The sequence below is a fragment of the Periophthalmus magnuspinnatus genome, chromosome 8 (assembly GCF_009829125.3).
Source record: "Periophthalmus magnuspinnatus isolate fPerMag1 chromosome 8, fPerMag1.2.pri, whole genome shotgun sequence".
Lineage (NCBI taxonomy): Eukaryota > Metazoa > Chordata > Actinopteri > Gobiiformes > Gobiidae > Periophthalmus > Periophthalmus magnuspinnatus.
In genome coordinates, this window is record NC_047133.1 from 24,833,914 (window position 1) to 24,856,235 (window position 22,322).

Genomic DNA, 22,322 nt, shown 5'->3' on the forward strand with positions numbered 1-22,322 from the left:
TTGGTGCTGTACTCTGGTTAAAACGAAAACAAAGTGTGGTCAGCGCGCACAGCTAAACGTTGCATGAATGGTTTGATTTTGGGTCAAAATTAAACACGAAATGCTTTGTGCTTTAGGCCTTACACACTGGTTAGACTCTCTCCCAGAAGTATTTTTCTCTAAACTTGTTGTCACGCCTTCTCTGCTGGAGGAGGCAGGTTCACGTGCTCTGTCAGAGTCGACCCAGTGCCAGTGTCGGGGACGCGCGGACCTCTAGAGGAGGCAAGAGGTTATGCGCTCAAATCGCATCATGAAAAGTTTATTTCTGAACACTTGCGCACCCCCTTCGAATCTTTTATCATACACTATTGGCCAGTTGAATGTTTTTCTTTTGTCTTTCCCCCTGGGGACAATCTGGAGACAGCTGGGATTAAAGTGAGAAGTGTCAGTGCTTGACTGACAGCGGTGACCGTTTCTTTTGAAGCAGAAATGGCCACCGCGAGGCTCGATTACGTCGCTCCGTGGTGGACTTATTGGCTGCACAATTTTCCTCACCTTAACTTTGTGTTTCAGTCTGTGGACAACACTTTCAAACCGGAGGAGCCCAGCTACCAGCAGGTTGGTAAACGAACCTGTGCGTCAGGACGCACGATCTCCCATTACCAAATTATGAGCGGCAGACTTTGCAAATCGATTAAGAGCGTGAGGTTAAAATGTAAACAAAGCAAGATGCGAGCTAATGTGGCGTTAAAGTTTCTTTTAGAAAGTTTTCCTTGTGTTTTGTTTAGTTTGAGAGTGTGCACTACTGTATCTCACATCACTCACATGACGACACATGACCAGCATTATCCGCCTTTAGTTCAAACTCTCAGAACATTAGCGCAGCTTTATGTTCATTTCTTTCACGATTTGTGCACATTTGCATGCTGCATAATTTCTGTAATTCAGGTAGTATTGTTGTTTAGCCTGTTATGTTAAAACACTATAAAATATGATGTCTTCAGTATGACCTCTGTCTCAAAGGTCATTAGGACTAACGGATGCCACTACCTATGTAATATTGTTAATGTTTTCAACTTGTTTGTTAATCCACAAAATATTTTTTAACATATTTGTCTTATTAGGAAGATCATCTACTTTTACTGTATCATACTGTAATAAAATGGTGTTTTTTCACTTTGAAATCAAATAATAGCTGCAAATCTCTTTACTGAGTGCACATAGACCTAGATAGAGTTGTGCTCCCTCTCTGTGTTTAGTACAGCAAACCACATCCACCCTGGGTCAGAGAGGTGTCACTGACTCCCAGCTGCAGTTGAGTGAAGAGTATTGTCACCATCCTAGCTGTCCATAAAGCTGACAAGACCATTATAACCTGCCATATACACTCCATGTTGTTTATTTGACACATGGACTTGTGTTCTAAGCTACTTCTTTCTTTGTGTCAGAACATTCATCACAGCACTGTCTGGTGGTAATAGGCATTCAGAGTGTGGACTTTCTCTCTTGTTTATCTGTCCTCATTAGAGCGTTGCAGCCCGTGGAAATTGAAATGTGCCATGGCTAATTACAAAACAAAGGTGGTGGTGGAAGGGAGGGGTGACAAATAAACTTAACTGTGAACATTGTTGTTGTGTAGTAGCACTTAGAGAGTAATTAGCTTTAGATAGTGTCCTCAGTGATTAGCAAGTCATTAGATTACAGGTTTGAAGCAGCTGCCAGGTTACGCCAAGCCTGTTTGGTTGGCACAGGTTGGCTCTGGCGTTTGGTGCTCAAACCAATAGCCTACATCCACATTTTCTGTGCGTGATCTTTATTCCGAAAGTGCTTACAATATAGAATAGATACTGAGAATGGCGTTTCATAATAGCTCCTCTAAACATCACTTGTCTACAACTTACTGAAAGAATGGATCTGTTCAAATAAATTATGAATATAGATTTGTTTCAGTACCACAAACGCCGAATAAAAGGTTGTGAATTTTGTCGGGGAGTATCGTCACCGTAGTACAAAATGAATCTACTACTACTACTACTGATTCTATGGCTTTAAAGTGTAAATAATCTGCTTGTTTTTCCCAAGCATTGCAATGTAAATGTACATTTTGCATGAGAAGAAAAAAAATAAAAACACTTTGCTTTTGTGACTTTATATAATGAATTATTTGTGTTGCAGTACAGTCCTTATGATGGTACATTTTCACTTCCTTGAGGCTCAAATATTTCACCAAACCAATAATCACAAGACTGAAGGAAAGTGCTCCTGTCACATGACCTCCCTCCTTCCACTGCCTAAGAACATTTTCTGTTTTCCTTCACTGCTGCTTCTGTCAAAATCCCCCTCTGCTAAACTTGGAAAATACCAAAGAATACATATTTTGTTCAGTTGACTTTACTGGAAGATCATAAACAAATCCTTATGTTTCTGCCCATCACTTTAAACCAAGCTGATAACAAGAGTGAGTGACCTTTAGGACCTCTGGTAGTTTCACAGCAGCTGTTAACCTTTTCAGATTGTAGTCACATTTATCAATCAAGAGTCAAGATATGTCACTTTGTCACCCAAGATAATTACTATTATCTTTATGAGACAGTGGTTCTCACACTCCCAAGCTCCAGTGGTGGCTGTAAATTCTTCAACTGTTCTGTTTGACCCAGTCTCTGCATTTGGGCTGTTTGAAATATTAGCAAGAATATTCTGGTCCAAATTAAAATTCTGATTGCGTTAAAAGATTATTGTTATACAGCAGATTCATTTATTATGTATTAGTAATGTGAAGTGAGTCATCATCTAAAAGCCACTGTAGCTTTATGGGACAAAACAAGTGCGAATTGAAATACAATGAAAAATCTGAACATATTATTTTTTGATTACACAATTAAGAGTGCGCTGTGTAATTTTTCTGGACAAGGGACCACCACCTGCTTGTCTTCATGGATGTGTTATTGTTTGAAATGTTCTACAATATGGAATTAATTGTAACTGTGTGATGAATTGCACATGCACTGTACTTTCCATACTATATATTTACTGTATATTTCTCTCTTTCTGTTTTTTCTGCAGTCTATAGTTGTCTTTGCGTTCATTGGTGCTGTGGGTCTGTGCCTGAGCTTGTTGCTTTTGGTAGTGTACTTGGTGTGGCTTTGTGTCTGTCGCCATGACATCGATGAGGAAACCAAAAGACCTGATACCTGCTGCATCACATGGGCTGCTGTTTTATCTGGCCTCATCATTTGGTAAGTGCTTTTTAATTAATATTTTTATTTTACATGTTGCACTGGAATAACTGGTAACACATTTGTGTAGCAATCAACTGATAATGTCCAGTTTTAAAACAAACAAAACAAATCCATAAGTGCATTTACAACATTAAAAAAGTGCTGGTATGAGTAAAATTGTTTATCACCAGATTATTATATTGCTTTTGTTGCACCAAAGTATCCAGTTTTGCACGTCCTTGAAATGTATTGATTTTTTTTCAATTGTGGTGCGGCTGATTTTTAGACTTATACAATGATGAGATCTTAATTTTAAAATTCCTGCATCGAAGGTTAACAACATATTCAGACAGTCTGTCGTCGTAGTCCCTTATAAATACATTTTATACAGTGTTGTTCTCTTCTGACAGATGCGATGGCCAACTTACTTTTTCATAGAGTGAACAGTGATGGGTTTTGAATTCATCACTTGTTATGAAACGAAGGGCTGAATGAAAGAGGGATCTAAGGGTTTCAAAGCAGAGTCTGAAGTCTGCAGGTATATTATATCTCCACAATCTAGCACAGAATGAAACGTTGCTTGAACAAGTTATTTTCTAGAATTCAATGGGATACAGATTTATTTCTATAATAAACTGATCATTTTGATTTTAAACTGTTATATAATTCCGAGCTATGTATTTTAAAGGGTAAGTTTTCATCAAGACAAAACCCCGAGATATTTATAGGCGGTGACTCTTTCAGATGAATGCTGACACTAGTTGTTGTAGTTCCTGTGGTATCTGTTCACAGGAAAAGCGCATTTACTGTCCCGACTCTCACTGATGAGAACAAATTCTGCAAAGAACATCCAAAAATAACAACTCTAAAATGTGCAAAACTAAAACAAAACAGCAACATTTGTAACCTTAATAAGAAGCCATGACACCTGTACTTGTAACCCACTTCTTTATTTAATCTGAAGCTAATCAATATTGGAAGCGTATGAATTGTCCTGAACAGCCAGCACTTTTGCTCACTAGTCATGGTTCACACAAATATGTTTATTATCAAATCAGTTCACATACCTTACTTTACTCATTTTTAAATTTCTACATATAATTTAATACAACTCTGGAAGCAATACAGAGAGTTTTACTCAAAAGTCTTGATTGGATTTGTGTGAAATTCTGTTTCAACTTGTGACATGTTTGTAAGTGTTGACCTTAACATTGTTTGGCTGTGGTTCTTTGAGTTCACACATGGCTTGTTGTGATGCTAAGTGAGGGGGCATGACGCTGTTTAGTGAGAGGCCTGCAGTATGACCAGATACAGAGCCCATTGATATGCACTGTCCTTGAAAAAAAAAAACCTTTTCCATACAATATTTGATTAAATTGTGAGTCATAAATTAATATCAGTGGGGAATTTGATTAGAAAAGAATTTGAATAATTTGTGCAGCCAAATTTATGTTTTTATTTACACATAGGAAATTGTTGTTTGAATGAATAAGCTTTTGTATGAGTGGAGCTGAGTGATAGGCAAAGGGTAAATTAATTAGATAGATTTGCAAAAATAAAGAAATAAAACTTTCAAGTGTCATGATCAGAAGTCATTATAGTCTTTGTGCCAGAACAGAAAAGTAACAATTTTAAAAGCGTAATTAATGAATTCTAATATCCTGAGAAACTAAACTTAAATGTACTTTTATGTGTCACCTTAACTTTACTTATTCAGAAAGATTGACTTCATAAAGCTGGTCACCTTGTACAGTGTTTTGGTTAAAGTCTTAATAATCCTGTATAATTGTTAAAGGACCCATATTACTCTATTTTCTGATCTATGTTATAATGTTTCCTCATCACAAACAGACCTGGAGTTTTGTTTTGTTTTATTCACATGTTTAACACACAAACCCTGCATATTTGGGCTATGTTCTTCTCTTAATCAGAAAACGCTCTGTTCCACTTTGTGATGTCATGTAGTAATACAGGAAGTGCTCCACTGTGTTTTTCTACTCCACACACCTTCACTAGAATCATTTGGATAATTTCAGCCCTGGAATTGCCAATATTTACTGAACAAAAGGTAAAAAGTAAAGCTGCCACTACATGACATCACAAGGTGGAACAGAGCATTTTGAGCTTTGGAGATGTAACAGACTGATAATAAAAGATTACTCAAACATGTGTGAATGAAACAAAACACAACTGTGGGTGTGTTTTTGATGAGGTAACAACATTATAACATGGTTTAAAGCTCAAGGATCCATTTTGTGTAGTATAGGAAATTCATTTATAGTCTTATTTCTCATAATAATGTAAATACATAAATTGTATATTTTGACATTCCTATAACTAAACCAATACATTATTGAATATAGAAATATAACAAAATTAAAATGGATTCAATGCTAAAACTCTTAGCAGACTATAGTGTGATTAGTCCCATTCGTTATAATGCAGCTCCACACTTGCCCCTGGGGCTTGTGCTGCCCATGACGTCCTGTCTCATTATCGTCTCATTACCTTGTCATTACCAGCTCTCTCTGTCTCACATCCAGGCCAGAGGGTTAATGTCCACCAAAAAACCCAATTGTCCAAGTCACGCTGCATTGACTGCAACACAAATATGCTCAAATCCATCAAAGAAGAATTTCAATTTGAATGGAGTAATTTTACATTTCAAGACTTTTAGTAAAGGTTAGAATAATTGTGTTTTTTATGATTTGGACACGAGAAGAAGTGGTCCTGTTGCTATTAATCATAACTAAAGGAAAGTCTTTGAATGAACAAGACAAAGGTAGTGCATTTCATTATGCTTACAAGGTTACTGTGACAGAGGCAGGGAGATACAAGAGGAGAAACACCTAGATCACATGTGTACGACTGGAAGATATACTATTTATGTGCTACCATAAATTAATTTAAACATGATAAACATTACAAATACACTACATGATACTAACTATGTTGCATTAATGAACAGGTCAAATTGGGGCTAAACTAAGACTAGACTTGAATCAAAAGATGTTAAACCAGACCTATTATCAAAAGCGACTTTTTTAGAGCTTTTAACCGTGTTTTAGTCATTTCCCTTTCACCATTTACCCTCTTGAAGTTGCATTTAGAGTGATTTTTGCATGTTTGACCACTCTTTAATCGCTTATTTACAAGACGTCATATTGCTGATCAACTCCCATTTTCACCCCAGTGTACGCCCACACGTCTACTTACTTCATTCTCTAATTTTATTTTCATGTATTGGTGATACACGTAGTATTCAACAGCATCTCATAGTCATTTTGGTACAACTGGAAAATAAAAAATAAAAAACTCTGCTGCAGTGCAGTTTTCTAGCACGGAAAGTCAGCGTTATTGTTTATTTATTAAGTCAACATAATGATCCACGGGTGCCATACATTATAACTGTAGCAGACACAAGCACAATAGGTCTTCTTTAAATGCACTTTCTTATGATCAGAATATTATAGGAGCAACCTTTCTATAAATATGTCTACATCAATGACAGCATTTAGTTCTCTCCAATATGTAGTAAGAAGCAGTATGAAGGAAAACATGGCACACAATGATGCTAATGTTTGTCTTTTAGTAGAATTCTTTTGTCGCTATCATGAAAGATATAAATGTTTGCATTAGAGCAGGGGCGTTTTCACCGAGGGCCACATCAGCAAAATGGCTGCTCTCAAAGGGCCAGATGTAAAATAAATCTAACTACTTTTTTAACTTGTTAATTCACTGTTTCTGTATTTATTACTTATTCAAGTTACAAATATTACATATGCATTTGCCTAGATATAAATATGTGGCTGTGTAATTGCATATCTCCTGGTAAAAGACATTTTAAGACGATCATACCTTTTAATTTATCCTGTCGAGGGCCACATAAAATGATGTGGAGGGCCACATTTGGCTCATGGGCCTTGAGTTTGACACATGTGCATTAGAGTTTTGTGGCGAGGAACTCTACTGCATTACTGTACACTACACATACTACACTACACTATACACTAAATAGCTAACTCTGTGGTTGCATAATTGAAAACTGCTGTCAAATGGTTATATTCACCATAATGTACATTTTATTAACTGTATTTATTTGAGACAAAACATCCTTACTGGAAAAAAGTAATCATTGACATTGTGGTGACATTTCTCACAAAATGTATTACACTATAACTGTAAAATGTCTCTGAAGAATATTTTCAAACTATGCAAAAATGGTGTAATTCTTTTTTTTTTTTTTTGCTGAAATGCTGAAAGTATTGTATCAACCATTCACTCCCACAGTCAGCAAAGTGAAACAATATTTTCGTGTGATTGCGTTTCTCTCTTAAACTCTTGACTTGTTCCTCAGTTCGGCGGTGGGAGTGGGTTTCTATGGCAACAGCGAGACCAATGATGGGATGTACCAGCTGACCTACTCCCTGTACAATGCCAATCACACGTTTGGCACTATCAACAGTATGGTGAGTAATATACACAAAGGTTTTTTTTAACTTTTGTGTAATTTGTAACTTGGCAGGTGGAGCGTACACCATCTATATGAAGGTGTTTATGTTTAAATGTATTTACCTCCATTTACATAAGTAGGTGACGGCATTAGCTGTTACTGTTCAGATCTGTGGAAAGGCAACTCTGTTCAAAGTAAGATGCCTGTTGCCTTTTCAAGCTCCTTCAGCAATAAAGGCATGTACTGTAACTCAAGTAAATACTCCCCTGCTTCGCTCTATCCTTCTGTGCATTGGGTAACCTTGATTCTCATCTGTTTTAATGCTTTAGAGACTTCTAGACTGTTAATAATGGGACGTGCATCTGTCGACAAGCTATCCAAAACTACAGGGGGTCTCATCTGCTGTTTATGGGGGCTTCTTGGGGATTTGTACTTGGGGATTCGTTCACTGACCCACAATTATAGCTGAAAATATTTGGGAAAAGGCTTAGGGGAGTGGAGGGATAGAGGGAGGCACAACAAGGCCTTGAAAGATGCAGTAATCAGACTGAGCAAAGCGAGGATTAGCTCCCAGTAGCACTGCGTTAATGGATGCTAAACCCTACCTCTTGTATATGTGACAGTGTGTGTGTGTGTGTGTGTGTGTGTGTGGCTGCTCCAAATTAGTTTGACTTAGGGCAGCTATTAGTGCAGCAGCATTGAATAATATGAACTACATTAAGGAGGAATAAATATTGTAAGTTTTAGTTTTCAGTTTTAACTTTGAACTTCCTGAGCCTAGTAATACATGTTTCCTTTATACAGTTTTCTCACTGCAACAGCTTCAGTGCCTTCAACCACTAACCTCAGACATATGAACATTCACGGTCAAATGTTGGCAGTAATTACACCTTAATTAGCCATTATAAACAATGAAGAAAGACGTCATTCATAAGCAATGAATAGTTTATTGATGATGCAGGCTCAGCAACAATCTAATTAATGCCCTAACTCCTCACCCTAACCCCTTAATTAAAGCACTGTTGCGTAACTTTTTATTCACTTTTTTGTTTTTGTTGGATGTTTTAATTCCACTGAAAACTGTGAGTAAAACTGACTTACTTAGCCTGGTGGAAGTTCTCCTCCTGCTTGTCTCCATGGACATATTCCTTTGGTATAATATTCCACAGTATGTCATAAAGCATATGTATCTCCATGGAACATTTTCTGAAGTATGATTTAATTTTCTATTTCCATGGAATCCTACTTGTGACATGCTGCCTCCAAAAGCATATGTGGTATTCAAGTACTAAGTCTGAATCATTCTTTGTCTTCCCTTATGCTTTATTTATATTCAGTGCTGTAAATAGCATAGAGACACACGGAATGTACAGACAAATAACAAATAATACCATTGGAAACTACATTTTATTCTTTCATCAGCATTTTCCTCTACTCTATAGGAGAAGTGTAATTTGAGTCCGTATATAGATTCCATATCAGACTACTGCTCACTCCTCTGTTGTGCCTAAATCGTGGATATTGATTTGAGCCTATAGCACAGGCATACTCTTCTGTAGCTGCATGAGAGACATAGATGTTCCCTCGGGCAGTGAAAAGAGGCTTTCTTTATGTAAAACTGGTAGTATGTTTTCAGCTTTCTAGTCAATTGTCCAGCTGTCCATGTTAGTACTTGGGGCAGAATGTATTTATTTAGCCAGGTAGGTTGATTGAAAACCAATTCTCATTTACAACGACCTGGTTTAGAGACAGTAGTAGAAGAAGTACACAAAGACAACACAAAGAAGAGTGAATACAATGCATAAGAAAAAGAAAAACAAATAGAACATCAGATCTTCCACACATTGGTAATTGCCTGCATTTCTCTAACTTGATTTGTGACAAAGATTGATGTAATTTAAGCTTTTTAATTAGGAAAATGTAGCCGGTTTAGCTGTCAATCTCTTCCTAGCGCTTAGCTTGCCTTTCCCTGTTCTATTGTGTATTGTAATATTATGAATGCAGACGAGCTTTTGCTGAGACAGACAGGATACCATAAATATACTGCATTGTCTATTATCGCAAAGCATCAATTATACTGAATGAGCCGGGTACATCTTAGTATATTGAGCTATTTTCTACAACACAGAATCGTTTGTGTTTGATTGTTACACACGTCAGGAAGTTTGGGACAACTTCACAAATGAATAGATAAAACACCAATTTACAGTTTTATGTGAAATCTGCCAAACGACGTATTTTTCATAGGTTTGAAATAGTTTATACTTAATAAACAGTAGTATAAATTCACAGATCGGAAAGAAACAATGAGTCAGTGGGGTAAATGGCAGTGGATTTTTCTAATAGTGTCTTTTTTTTGTATCACTCTATACATCACTCCTATTTCCAGTTCTCTTAATAGGAAGAGTCCTTCAGTGCTGCCAGGGGAAATAGATGAGGGAAAAGCAGCTATAACCTTATATCAAAACCAATGTCTACAATTTACTGCCTTGGGTACACTTGTGTATTGAGCCATCCCAAAGTGTAAAGTGATTCTAGAGGGAAAAATGATAGCTTCTTTCTTGTCATACATCAGTTCTTCTCAATATCTTTCTTTACAATCTCCAATATGTCACCTTATGAGGCTCTCGTTTTGTTTTATTTTCACAGTTCACAAATCTTAGGCGATTTATCACTACAATAACGTCCGTTCAGTTTCTTTTCAAAGCGTTTCGGAGTTCGGTGTTGAATACCGACCTGCTGTACTTTTGACCTGCTTTCTGTTAAAGTGAGGTCTCGTAATCCCTGTTTAAAAGCAGACGCATCCTGCAGATTAAGGGAATCTTAGCAGCTCAAGATGATGGATCCCTTGTCTCTTTCTAGCTGAGACAGATAAGAACTGTATAGGAAGTTTGAGAGAAAGAGGGCGGGGAAGAAGGTGAGGAGTGGAGAGTAACTTACCGGGAATCACGTGAGGTATCCCAGTGGGAATTCTGTTCGGAGTTCTCTGTCCGGATATTGTTACTGGATACTGTCTAGCATGCCATCAGCGTTATGAATTTAATCCGGGCGCTTTGAAATGCACTGGCGTCTAGAAGGCGTCGTTTTCTTCTAGTGTCTAATCACTGTCTGGGAAACGAAAGTGCTTTAAATCTGACAAAGGTGTTCATTCACAACACAAATGGTTACACTGTTAAGGTTAAAATTAGAAGACACTCACTGACTTTAAGGGGTTGTTGAGTGCGCTATATGTCCGTACACTCACACAAGTTCAAATTATACAGCTCTATTTCTGAGTTTAATTATTTTCGGAGTAAAAAGGAACGTTGCTTAGTCCTTGAATTTGACTGTTTTTGATAACAAGCCAAAAATTATCACTTCAAGCAACACTTCTCCATTTTTTTTTTAAATTTCCAAGTACGTTTATAATAGTAGGCATCGTGTGAAGCTGAAAAAAACAAACAAAAAAAAAACCCAAAAAAACCAAAAACCGAACTGCATTTGCAAAATTTAGAAGGATATTTTCATCTCAAAAAATCCCAGACAAAAGATAAGGCACTGGAAGAAAAACATAGAACAAATGCTGAAAAATATTTGGATGAGCTGTCAGTTTTAAAATTCAGTGCACCACAAGTTATACCCATGATATTCAATCTTCTTATTCATAAAAACAAGACCAAAACACAATTTCACTACAAAAGAATTTGCTTGATTCTTGATACCAATTCTGATACCACAATGATAATTAAAAGACTCTTTATTTAAATGATAGAATGTGATTTTCAACTTTGTCTAAGTGGTTTTATACTTGTAAATGTTGCTTTTTAGTATCAATACCTGTTCTAGTTTTGATACGAGTTTTAGCATCAACTAGTATCTGATTTATGATACTTTTGACAACCCGTCGACGTGTCATGTTGTCACTTGCTCAGAATATGTCACCCGCTTTCACCCACATCTTCATTCCAGGCGTGAATGGGGCGTCCTTTAGTTTGATACTTGAAACAGAAAAGTCAGCTGTGTTTACTGTTCTTCTCTGCCGTCTCCCGTGCACCTTCATCCCACTCTGTTGTCATTATCAAAGAGGCGTGTGATAAGGGCTCTCCCTGGTGTCTTTATCGACATTTCACTCTCACTGTGTTTATCTGAATAAAACACACGCCTCTTCTCTCATGGGATCACCACTTCTAATTCATTCCTTCTCCATGGATTCTCAAGTTTCTCTTCAAGATCTTTTCCCCCGAAACATATTTTAGTTTTGTTTTTTTATCACCCCTGTTCTTTTATTTCTCGGTTACTTACTACCTAGAAATGCTGCACAATTCTTCGCAGTGGGTTACAGTTAGGGCTGCAGCATTAATCACAATCAAATTGAAATCGCAGCGGCATTATTTCCTCCACGATCAACACAATAACCTGCCTTATTCTACATAAAAAATGATAACCCTGCAGTGTAGATACGTACAACATGTTCTGTGTGATTCTTGGATAAGGTTTGTTTTTTTGTTTGGCTTTTTTAGACAGAAAAGGCAAGTGGGGGGCAGCTCTCATCCCAAAATGTCATATAGTAACTAACATCTACTAACATCTTTCTTACAAGTTTGTAAAAGATAAAATGTTTTGTAATTAGATGAAGGTTATGTGCAGCCATTCTGCTTTTACTCTACACAGAACATCCACGACAAATCGCAAAATATCTTGTCTTTTATGGGGGAAAAAAACTTGCTAATCCTGCAGTTAAGAAATGTATGGGAATGTTGTATGTATTTGTCAGTTCACATTACAATCTTCTCTCAAATGTTAAGTACTTGTCAGATAATACACTAATTAAATTTGAGTTTTTCCATAATCCTGCAGCCCTACTACTTATTCCCACTTAAATGTGTCTATATGTTTGGGATGCAGGTTACAGGGGCCAAGGAAAATGCAGAAACTGGCCTAAAGCAGCATTTGGAGCGCCTGGATGAGCTCTTCTCCACGAGGCCAGATCTGCTGCAGGCTCTGCGCTTCATGCAGTTAATGGTCAACAACGTAATCCAAGAGATGACCGCCCTCCCAGACCTGAACACAGCCAACGCCAACCTGGGGAACGTGGCTGATCAAACGGCTTTCGTGGAGTATTACAGGTATAAATGCATTTAAATTGTTTGTGAAGTGAAACTGAATGTGTTTTTGTTTTTTTATGCAGTATTGTATAACCCCTTCCGATGAAATATTAACAATTAAATTAAAATATTTTTCCAGAGTGATTTATGACAAATATGGGACATGCTTCTCATAAGTAGCACACTTGAATCCACAGATCCTCTCAGTAGACAGAATCCGTTTCATATTTTTCCACCCTTCTCCAGTGACAGCATAATTCGAATGCCGGGTCTTATCACATGTGAGTGGTCCCTCCAGGGATCCCATGACTCCATTTTGTTCCACTAATTTTTTACCGCGCCAACCCCCATCAAAAGTACAAAAATCAGTTTCTACTCACTCATCCACCATTACTAGCGCCATACACACTGTCACGATTTTCATACAGCTATTTTCAGATGCACTGTATACGAGGCATATTGAATTAAGCACAGTTTTGCTTTGTTTACTTTCTCTGAGGCTTCTCCATGGTGAGCTCTCAGTCATCCGCCCCCTGGTTATCTGCTGGATAATCTTCTCTGCACTTTCAGTATTTTTAGCATTTGGCTTCTGTTGTGGTTATGATTCTTCACTACTGGGCGACCTTTAAGATTTTGTGAAATTTAGGCTTTTTATCACAACAGAAATAACAATTAGCAATGCTGCGATAATGCATAAAATGTAATCCAAACAATGCACTTTTTCTGCTTTTCATTTCCATGCGTCTATGTTTAAAAATGCCTAATACTGAGAATACTGAATTATTTTTATTGTGCTGCCTTTTGTCTGCTTTCCTCCAGTTTCACACAGACATTTCAACAGTGCCATCTCTAAACTCCAGCCTTATTTCTAGACCTTGAACTACACTCACTCATCTCTGTCTGGTTTATTGAATTCTCTGTCACAGCTACTGGGCTGTAAATTGCCTGTTGTGAGTCATCTCTGGTCAATGATCAAATGTTTGGTTTTTTGGACCATGTGAAAAATGACATTGCTCTTTACTACCAATTCACTGGAGAACACCTTCGGTCATCCCTAATTGCATGTAGCATATAATGTAAACTGTGACGTCTTATGTGTGAAATAGGGTAGCTAGATTAACCTCTGCTGTATATTTAATGACAATGCTGCATACACTTACGCAGCAGTATTGCAGAGTCTAATGCACTGTGTGGTATGGAAAGTGCTTGTTAGTGCGACATTGCAGGATTAATATTTTCATGGGATTTACAACACCAGTGGGGCTCGTATTGTCACTATCGGGAGTTAGAAGTGACTCATATATTCCCATATGTTTGGCTAGTCACTCACACATACAAGCTCAAGTGCGGACCAAGTGCAATCTGTTCATGTGAAAGACATTTCCAAAGCCTGAAAAATTCATGTCTATGGATTTGTGCTGCTGAATTATTAAGCCAACAGGCTGGAAATTACCTGATGGAACAGATGGGCTCTAACTAGGAGATGAGAATGCTGATATATGACTTAGACTGATCTGCTGTAGTAGTGCGCATCAAGCAGTTCTTTAAGGGTGCTACTTAAATGAAAGTGAATAATTAGCTCTTCTTGTCTGTCTGTATTGCAGGTGGCTGACGTACCTACTGCTGCTGATTTTTGATCTCGTCATCTGCCTGACCATGTGCTTAGGAATGGCCAAACAGTCCAGATGGCTCCTCATCCTGTAGGTACCATCAACAAGTGTGAGAGCTACATGAATGAAAAATGTGTGTTGAGTTGGGCAAAATAACCACCACTCCAGTCCAGTCAGCCCTAGCGATGTCTTTATACCCAAATTATCAGCCTACTCTGTCTTTTTAAGTACTATAATTCAACATAAATGACTTAAATATAGAACATTTAGCGGCTAACGTTCAGTAGCTTTCCATAAATACTACTGCTAAACTATAATTACTAAAATGAGCCAACATTTAATGAGTAACAAAATAGTCATTTTTACAACAAATGCCAAACAACAAAACAATTATTAAATACCAGATAATAGCCATGACTAAAATGTGCCAAACCCAGTCCCCATCAGAGGTAGAGCTATCTGCTATGGCTGAATATTAACTACTTTACCCAGTACTTTCAAAATAGGGACTATAAAAGACTCTTATAGACACTGTACCTTTTTTTTTTTTTATTATTATTATTTTGAACAGTTTGTGTTGGTCCAAATGTATTCCTCACTTACCGTATGCATTCAGAGCATCCTAATTATTCACTGTGATGAATTTATGAGTAACTTTTCGCAACTTTTAGAGACCAATGAGGAATTTTGTCATGACCGTAACGCTTACAACAACTTTACATCAAGAAACCACTCACCCATTCACACACACACACATTCAGACACTAGGAGGAAGAAGGGTTAAGTGTCTTGCCTAAGGACAGCATTCATCTGCAGGAGCTGAAAATCGTACCGCCAACCTGTGGGTCAGTGGACAAAAACTCTACCAACTGAGCTACTGTCACCCCAGAACTGCTTATCAACAAATTTAGCTCAAATACATGGGGAAAAAATCTGTTACAGGCCCATAGTTTCACCAGTAGTATCCTTTCTAATTTTGTCTGTCGGAAACAAAAGACGAACCAATTAGTTCTTCATTGACAGAAAGAGTCTGATTTTTGCTATCCCATTTGGTTTCGTTTAACGGTGGAGACACAGATCTTGTTCTCGGTTGCTCTCAGATGACACTGCTTAATGCCTATTGATTGCCAGAGCAGGACGAATCTGCCCTCTGTACTAATTGTTAAGTGCTCTTAGGCTGCTTTATGGGTACAAGTCAAGTGAAACCCTACTGTGATGTTTTTCAATGCTCGTCTCTACGTTCTTGGGTGAGATGCAGGTCATTTTTGATATTTCATAAGGGCCTTGTTAAACTGTAAAAGGGCAAAAGAAAAGTCAAGTGGTTCACAGAAGAAAGCTCGAGGTGATTGACAGCGCAGCAGCTAAATGAAAGTTGGTGCAGGGATGTTGCAAGCGGCACCCAGCAGGGCAGAACTGACGTGTACAAGAGAAAAAGCACTTTGAGTATTTCTGTCTTTAGGCATATGCTTCTGCAAGATCTCTATTAAAGTGTAGCTCAAGTCCATATAAATAGTATATTTCCAACTATTTTAAACAAGGAAATTCACGAAGATGTAAATTCAGGTATAACATTTGTATAACTGAAATGTATTCCTGTGATATTAGGACGCAAGTTAACATTTTGTCCTTAAAGATGTGGAAGACAAGTGTATGGTTTTGGGTGAGTATGGCAGAGATTATTATAGGGCTAGAAATTTCTTGGACTCAAACGTCTCTGAAACCTATTGTGGTTTGACCCCTGCCTGAATTAAATGATCAAAATTGATTGTATGAAAGGACTGTGCTGAATCAGTAGAAGGTGAGGAAATAAACAAGACCATATACTTCACTTTTGGGGAATAAATCGATACAGCTTCTGATGGAAAGTTGTTGAAATATATAAAGCCTCCCAATTGGTTGTGCACGACGCTCCTGCGCATGTATAACTCACGTGATCATCCACTTTTAACTTGAACTGTGCAGCTTCACATGAAAATAATTTGTTGAACCGTCCCAAAAAGCCAGCACACAAACTGTAAAAGTATAAATATAAAAAACAAAGATGTGAGGAAGAAATGATTCATCTTCCTTTCCCTGCGTGTTTGTGTCACCTCTCTATGTGTCTTTTTCCATTTGCTGTTCCCCCGCAGGATCATGGGGTTGGTGATGCTGTCGATGATACTCAGCTGGGTCTCACTGGGAGCAGGAATGGCTACTGCTGTGGTGAGAAAAGTTATACTCGATGGAGTCCTATTGTATCCTCCCTATGAATAAAAGTAGGGATGGTATGATTTACACTGATGACAGATGATAGTTACTATTAGCTCTCTGTTGCCTTAAAAAAATCAATGGCTTTTTCCAGACCAAAGATCCACCTAATGGTATGTTTTGGCCTCGGTGTAATAGTTTGGCAATGTTGATACCAGCGCATTCAATTCAAGTGTACTCATGTGCGTGTCCTATCCCCACAAATAAGCATCACCTTCATTGCCTTCACAAAAAACATGTGCCAAATCATTTGTAAACCATTGCACACTAGAAGTTTGATGTTTGCTATAGCAACCATGCAAGCAAAGACAAAGAGAACAAGCTTCGATTAAAGTTCATTACTCATAAATACAGTGTTGGGAAATAATTTAGCTTCCTCTTTTGGTGAGACTAGTGGCTGTCTGTGACAAGTTAAAACATATTTTAATGGAGGTTCAAGTACGGTACAGACTTTGTGCTTTGTGCTTGTTCTACATTATAACTACCTCTAATTTGTTATGTCATCACTGGAACATGTAACTGTCCCAACACAAAACGTTTGGCATCTAATATTCTTCTACTTAAGATAGCTCTTTCTAGTAATACATCCTCAAATTCCCTCCTTTCCACACAATACACTTTGTACAGTCTTATCCCTGGTTAACTGTGACAGATGGTGCCCTCTTCCTGATTGCACCCACATGTTTTTTGTGTCTGGATTAGTAAAGCTGTCGGGGCACTACAGCCTTTCTTCTTCACTCATGTCCACTCTCTGTGCACTTTATCTAGAGGCCTGGATTATCCCACTGAGGTTGAGGGATTGTGCAGAAGATGACTCTTAACCTGAAATTAGGCAGATGATTACATAAACTGTATCTAGGTTTTGGCTCATTCACATGTAAGACCTGCTGTAGGCTCAACTTTGCTTATTACAGTACAACATGACCTTGCATTAAAATGTCTGACCTTAGTGGAAAAGCGTATTCTGAATAGTGGATTCCACTACTGCAGCTTATATCTTGTAGCTCACAGTCGGACAGTCAGAGTGAGGGCTGATAAGGGGAATATCAAGTGGCTATTACTGATTTAAGGCTGTTCCTTGCAAACACATGAGCTGTGTGCACGCACAGATCTCTTGTATGAATTCAAATATGTGTGGAATTACAACCAGAACTTGCTGCACCTGCTTGTCATTTGAACATGATGCGGCAAATTGGCTGCCATTTTGAAATAAGACTATATTCATATAGATATAAAAAATTTGAAAGGTTATGCATATTTGATGAGATAGAAATTGATATCTAAGGTGTGGGGTTGTTTGGAAATATGCAATTTAAATATACTAGTGGCTGCGTATTTATGCGTGTCATACATATGCATTACAGGTCTGCTGACCACAGACAAACCCTGACTATGTTGCTGGATCAGTTTTGTATGCATCTCCGTGGCCCTCCATAGTTGCATTATAAAAAGTATGTAGTTAATGACATCCATGAAGCACAACTGCCCATATGCCCTATATGTCAAGTCACGCTCAGTTTTGTGTCACACACCACTTAGTGTGTTTTTGGACTTGATTCTACATAGACCAATGTACATAACTCACTTCTCTCTCACAGGGCACTAGTGACTTCTGTGTATCTCCAGACAAATTTATTGTGAACCAAACCAAGGATGTTATTACTGCAGGTATTCACTCGACTAAATCTGTATTAACACATCCATTCAGATATGCACCTCCCTAATGTAAACTCATTTTGTGATTTTCTTTTTCTTCACAGATGTTGCACACTATTACTTGTTCTGCAGTCCTAATCTACCAAATCCTTTCCAACAGGTACTGACAAAATGTCCAGTGTGAAATTTCTACACAGGTTACACAATCATTGTTTTCTTTTTACATGGTATTGTAATTACTGGATAATATGCTGCTTTAAAGCATAACAGCCTTGTGCTAATTCAATCAAATGATTCATTTTCTACTGCCAATTTAATTTTTGTATGCATATGCAAGTTTCTTGCTCTTATAATTACTAACATAATTTAAATATATGTTTGCTGTAGATGAAGAACGATGGTAGCCACAGGGTTCTGCTTTAAAAATGCCCTCACAAATGTGGGGTTTGAATTGTACTAATCTAAACCAAAACCAGTTAAGTAGTGCAGTCTTGCCTATATCTTGGGCAACACAGTCCAATTGCAGAAAGATTTTTGTAACCAAAGCCATGATGATATGCCACATCTTCAACAAACAAATCTTAATCCAGACCCAATAATGATTAAACCATGTTTATTTACCACTGTTCTATCCATTTTGGGATTAAATTAAATCTCTTTAAGTGGGTAAGGATAATCTCCTATCCGATGGCCTAGTTGATATAAATATTGGTCCTTTGTTTGTGTTTGTGGATTTGTGATGTTGGGGCTTGCAATGGGTGGGCGAAGCTGAGGGTGTCTGGGGATAATCTTTTTTGTCTCAATTGGGATGTCCCATGTTAAGCAGAATTATGAAGCCTTACTTAACACTAGAATACATGGCATGCCACACTCAAACAATACTGATGGTCTCATTGTATTTGTGGATGTGTTTCTGTGGTTGTGATTAAGTTTGTGTTTTCACAGTCCCTGACAATCTGCCAGCGCTCTGTGACCACCATGCAAATCCAGATCCAGAACTTACTGCGGTTAACAGTGCCCATCTTTCCCTCTGCTGAGGTAAGTGCCTAGGCTGACAGACACTATTATCACACTCTCTAAAAAGCTGTGAAGCATTCGCTCCACTTTTATTCCTTGTTGTACAGAAAGACCTTTTGGGGATCCAGCGACTGTTGAACTCAACAGAGTTCAGTCTGCACCAGCTAACAGCCCTGCTCGACTGCCGTGGAATACATAAGGTAATGGGACCATTTTAGAGCTCACAGCACTGCAGGGATTGCCATCTTTAACAATGTGTACATCTATTTTATTTTAACAATATGATGTAGTATAAGTGCAGTAGACTTTCCCACAACATGAACTAAAACCAGTGATGTTCAAAAAAAGGTCAGATAAAAGCAGCATAATGATGTGTCTATTGTCGATGTTCACTGTGTAGTAAATTACATTATACTATTGACTTGTATCAATGTGTTTTAAAACTGATGTGTACACATGTGTTAAACATGCAGGCACATTTAACAGAACTATAAAACACAGTAAACAAATGATTAGTTTGCATTATACATATTATTAGACCATGGTTTAGTACCCATTAAAAGACATATTGACTATATATTGAGGGAAAAAACACATAACAAATGACATTGTTGTTTTACCATCTATAACCAAGAGGAGAGGGCTTAACCCTAATCTGGCAATCAGGAACACATTTAGTTTCACTGTTGGCTGTGTTAGCAATACAAAGCATGTTGTGGTTTACTGACCAAGGATGAAATTCTGATGTGCCCATGGAGAATTGCAGACAAGCATCGTATTAACTTCGAAAATGCTAATTTAAATTCCAACATAAGCAAAGTTCATACTGTATTTGTTAGGGGATTGTATCCCAAAAATTGAGTAAAGTGTCTTGGAAGATATATAGGAAATATGTCAGATGTTGTGACTGAAAGCCGGGCTTTTATGTGATGAGGATAATGTTTCGACAGTGTTTGATGCATCCATTAATGACTTCCTGTGTCCATCCTGTAGGACTATGTGGACGCCCTAATAGGGATGTGTTATGATGGGGTGGAAGGGCTGCTCTACCTCTCTTTGTTCTCTCTGCTGGCGGCCTGTGCTCTCTCTGCCATGCTGTGCACAATCCTGAGAGTGTGGACACTAATGGGCAGCAGGTCAGCTCTCAGTGACCCCCTTATCCCATTACACAGCAACCATAATGCACTGCTGCACCATGTTAACTCATGCACACCCTCTGACTCCTCTGTGCTGTCTCCAGAGACCGGGAGTATGACGACATCGATGAGGAGGATCCCTTTAACCCCCAGGCCAGACGTCTGTCCTACAACCCCAGAAGGTCTAACATCCACAGTTTTTGTAGCTATACAAGTAGCATTGGCAGTCAGACAAGCCTCCCACCACCTCCTCAGTCTGCTTCTAACACTTTACAGCCCCCTGAATACATGTAAGAATAATACAGTGAAAGCATGTCAGTACTGGTGTTCCAACTTTACCACCTTTGTTTTTATTCTGACTCAGGAATCAAGCCATGCTGTTTGGAGGCAACCCTCGTTATGAGAATATGCCACTCATAGGGAGAGGATCACCACCGCCATCGGTGCGTTGGCCCTATGAGGCCCTTGTGTCTCTAGTGTAATGACGCCGATGCCACTGCTGCCCTCCAATCTGCTATAACACTAACTGGAAGCATGCTCTCTACACCATGGGCATAACAATATACCATAGCTCTATAAACAGCTTTTCCAGTGAAGGGAATTAGGAATTGGATTTGGAATGAAGGAACATTGCCCTCTACTGGCTACTTGTGGAAGTGGGCTAATCTTTTAGATTAGGGCATTAGGCAGATCTCTGTCAACATGCTTCACTTAGGGAAGATGGTTGAATTGTTGTGTGAGTGAAATGTGTACAGTTGCACATGCAGGAATAACATTTCTAGAAATAGATATGGCAGATAACTTCAGGAATAGTTTTAGTCCTATCCACAAATGTTTTGTTCTTTACATGTTCTATGCCTAATAAACCACTAACGCACTTAACTTTAATTTAACTTTCATTGCTTTGCCCAGACCTTTAAACACTGTAAGTGCCTTGTGCTCTCCCTTTTTCCACATCCCAAAATGTACTTAATACCTTAGATATAAAATACTACATTATTATTATCACCTAATTTTAGCTAATTCACGTACTTGTTCTGTGACCCTTTGATTCTGTATGTGAGTGATGTATGTCCCTGTACTGCCCCTGTATCAACAAGTGTTTTAAACTTCTATGTGATACTTAGCAGCCTACCATTGTTTGATTATAATTATGTTTTTATTCCTTGCAGTACTCACCCAGTATGAGGACCCCCTATATGTCCATAACTGAAGCTCAGATCAGACACTTTGGCACTGACTTCCAGATATAACCTTCTACATATTGCTTCTCTAAATCATGTAGAGAAACACTATGAGACTCTGGGAATGTCTTCAAGGTGTTGTCCTCTTTACAGCGACTGAGGTCTGCTGTAGGACACGACTACAGGCCATCATACTGAGACCTTGGATAGAATGACTACAGATGTCTCCTGATTTATAATGATGAAGCTGTGGCTCAAATGTGAGCTTTCACAATGACGGTTTGTTATATTGCAATTATGTGGTTTGTATTACGTTTGCCAGTAAAATCTGGTCAGTATGTTTCTGAATTATTGCAGAAAATAGGCATGGGACACCGTAGCTATTATTTGACTGCCATTAAGACAAAATGTTTGGATGAATAACTTTATTAGATTAAAGACTGAAAGACTGATGCATGTTTGAAAATGTTTTGCATTGACCACAGTATAAATTTGTTACGAGCTAGAATATTATAGGGTTTTTTTTTATTATTATTATTATCATTATTATTTTATTTCATTTTTTTTTTTTTTTATTCTGTAAATATTGTATGTTGTATGGAAAACCTTTGCAAACTCCACTGGATTGGCCTACCCCAAATGCCTTACCTGTTATGTGCTGTTCATGTAAATTGTGCACTGTCTATTATTTTCTTACGTGATATGAGTCCTACATAAACCATTTATTCTAAAACAAAT

At 38.0% G+C, this 22,322-nt stretch overlaps 1 protein-coding gene across 2 annotated transcripts; it reads left to right on the forward strand.

The window, feature by feature from the left end:
- Positions 1–282: 282 nt before the first annotated feature.
- Positions 283–22,304, forward strand: ttyh2l (tweety homolog 2, like). Of its 2 annotated transcripts, none has more exons than XM_033971358.2 (14): positions 283–597; positions 3,043–3,215; positions 7,555–7,666; positions 12,535–12,755; positions 14,339–14,434; positions 16,474–16,546; positions 18,190–18,259; positions 18,352–18,407; positions 19,193–19,285; positions 19,372–19,464; positions 20,258–20,400; positions 20,505–20,690; positions 20,765–20,843; positions 21,573–22,304. In XM_033971358.2, exons 1-14 carry the CDS (start codon positions 469–471, stop codon positions 21,651–21,653), a joined length of 1,605 nt encoding a protein of 534 aa, XP_033827249.1. In that variant the 5' UTR covers positions 283–468; the 3' UTR covers positions 21,654–22,304. The 2 variants fall into 2 exon arrangements, with proteins under 2 accessions (XP_033827249.1, XP_055079738.1); XM_055223763.1 differs by having other exon boundaries at positions 291–597; positions 20,505–20,582; positions 21,573–22,012.
- The last annotated feature ends 18 nt before the right edge of the window (positions 22,305–22,322 follow it).